The 2,675-nt window shown below is 38.9% G+C and overlaps 1 protein-coding gene across 1 annotated transcript in view; it reads left to right on the top strand.

Moving 5' to 3' along the window:
• ecsit (ECSIT signaling integrator) overlaps nt 1-2,675 on the top strand; it is a 17,304-nt gene that overhangs the window by 5,023 nt on the left and 9,606 nt on the right. The window contains exons 3-5 of the mRNA XM_014032319.1: nt 550-955; nt 1,116-1,339; nt 1,765-1,822. Coding sequence (XP_013887773.1) covers nt 550-955; nt 1,116-1,339; nt 1,765-1,822 — 688 coding nt within the window. The remainder of the gene's footprint in view (nt 1-549; nt 956-1,115; nt 1,340-1,764; nt 1,823-2,675) is intronic.

The following is a 2,675-nucleotide window of genomic DNA, read 5'->3' as shown; positions in this document are numbered from 1 at the left end:
AAACATTTGAGTGTGGGTGCTTTTTTAATTGTATTTTTCATTTACCAGTTTAAGCTATTATACATCAGAAGTGTCATAACAGACCATTACAACTATAAAGTGATTTGCGACTGCAGTGTCACTCAAATATTAGGGACTTGACTTGGACTTGCAAAAAATGACTTGTGAGCATCTCTGCCTGCAGGATTATTTATTTACCGTTTGTGTTTAGGTTTGAACTTCAATGATGAAAACCAATATTTATAATTATTCAGATTCAGTGTTCTTGTAATTCGATCAGCTGTGTTAGATGAGTTGTCTGACAATTTAAATCAATTTAATAAAATGTTATTTATCTATTTTCTGTCTGGTGAACTGGTACCCGTCATTAAATGTTCTTATCTGTTCCTGAGACAAATATGTTTATTATCATTACTGTTTTCTTCAATAAAGTTATATTACCAACATATTTACTCTGTTCTTGTAAAAGTCTCTGAACTTCTTGTTTTTGGTGAATTATTTTCAACAACAATGAATCTGGATATAAACAAGCATATGTGTTTATTGCAGCTGTTGAGGGGTTTTCACAGCAGCCCGGCGTCTCCAAAGAGCCGACCTGAAAAAACAAGGTTTATCGGTGAGGACCACTCCAAGGAGCAGAAGTCTCTGGTCCCACAGGAGGACTTGTTTGAGCAGATCAGCAAAGAAGCCAGAACAAAAGCTACGTTTAACCAAGTCATCGATGTCTTCATTGCGAGGGACATCAGACGACGGGGTCACGTGGAGTTCATCTACGCTGCTCTCAAGAAGATGCCAGAGTTTGGGGTGGAGCGAGATCTGAGCGTCTACAACAAACTGCTGGACGTTTTCCCCAAAGAGGTCTTTGTGCCCCAGAACTTTATTCAGCGCATGTTCAACCACTACCCCAGACAGCAGATATGTGGGGTGGATGTCCTGGAGACGATGGAGAACTACGGTGGGTGTGTGTTACACAACGAGCGAGCACTGGAACATGTTCTCTACATGTTTTACATTATAAATAATATTTTATGTTCAGACATATCAGTCATCATACATGTCCTGTGTCCTCATACACAGATAAAAGGTCTATTTAAATGTCCTCACGTGTTCTTCAGGTTTAACACCCAACATCGAGACCAAAGTCCTGCTCATCCAGATCTTTGGAAATAAGAGCCACCCTATCAGGAAGTACCAGCGCATGATATACTGGTTCCCTAAATTCAAACACGCAAACCCGTACCCCATTCCAAAACATCTGCCAGAAGACCCGGTGGACCTGGCCCGCTTCAGCTTGACTCGCATCGCCAACGACCTGGATGCTAAAGTCACCATCTACCAGGTAAAGYGTTGGGTCTGGATAAATAAATAATACAAAATAAGTATATTCTGTAAAACAAGATATTACATCAAATACAAGCTGTAACATGTGGAAAAGGTTTTGTAATGATTGGTTTCATTTAGTCCACATCACATTTCACCTGACCCAGATGTTTTGTACTCAGACCTTAAAGATAAATCTGATTGAAGATCAGTCCTGTGTGAGCTGCAACAAGACCAGTTCTCAGTCTGACAGATTTACAGCACTTATGGAAATAAAATGATTAAATGATTAGTGACGATGATGATGATTAGTTTTTCTTCTTGTACTGTATGTTTGTCAGTTTATAACATCACAAGAACTTTCATTTGAGCATATATATAGACTTTTTATATCCTCTAGACTTGTTTTACCAAAACCTAACCTGTTGTTCTGTTGTCCTACAGCATCCGGGTCCAAACCTGACAGAGAGTGGAGAGGAAATCAACTATCCATATATAGTAGGTATGGACCTTACTCACCTGCTGCAGCAGACACATTTATTTATACACTTACATTGTTGTCAACAAGACTGTATGGTAGCTAGTTTTTACACAGTATCAGAGATTTACTTCTTTACACTCAACTGTTTAGCYTAAACTTCATGTGTGTTAACCTAGAGAAGCAGTGAGAGCTGAAGCACTGTACTGAAACTGACTTGTTACAGCTAAACAACAGCCTAAAGGTAAGAGGCACAAAATACTAGCTGAAGTGTAAAATAATTAGTCAACTAATTCTAAATTAAGAGAGGGCTAGCTAAAAGTAGCAAAGGGCTACAAGCTAAAACTGTCTCAATGCTACCTAAAAGCAGCAAAATTCTAACATTCTGTTACATGCTGAAATAGCAAAAAGGTAGCTGAATGCTATATTATCCTTTTGCTATCTTTGGTATTTTGTATAATTAGAAATAAGCTGCACTTCAGCTGGTTCACATGTTGACTTCAGCTGTTTCACATGTTGACTTCAGCTGTTTCCTCTGTTGACTTCAGCTGTTTCCTCTGTTGACGTCAGCTGTTTTACGTGTTGACTTCAGCTGTTTCCTCTGTTGACATCAGCTGTTTCCTGTATTGACTTCAACTGTTTACTCTGTTGACTTCTGCTGTTTCCTATGTTGACTTCAGCTGTTTCACATGTTGACTTCAGCTGTTTCCTATGTTGATTTCAGCTGTTTCATATGTTGACTTAAGCTGTTTCCTTTGTTGACTACAGCTGTTTCCTGTGTTGACTTCAGCCATTGTACGTGCTGACTTCAGCTGTTTTACATGTTGACTTCAGCTGTTTTACATGTTGACTTCAGCTGTTTCACATGTTGACTTCA

This window comes from Austrofundulus limnaeus, unplaced genomic scaffold, assembly GCF_001266775.1.
Source record: "Austrofundulus limnaeus strain Quisiro unplaced genomic scaffold, Austrofundulus_limnaeus-1.0 Scaffold1417, whole genome shotgun sequence".
Taxonomy (NCBI): domain Eukaryota; kingdom Metazoa; phylum Chordata; class Actinopteri; order Cyprinodontiformes; family Rivulidae; genus Austrofundulus; species Austrofundulus limnaeus.
The sequence above is the reverse complement of the archived record's forward strand: the minus strand, read 5'-3'. Positions and strand labels throughout refer to the sequence as shown.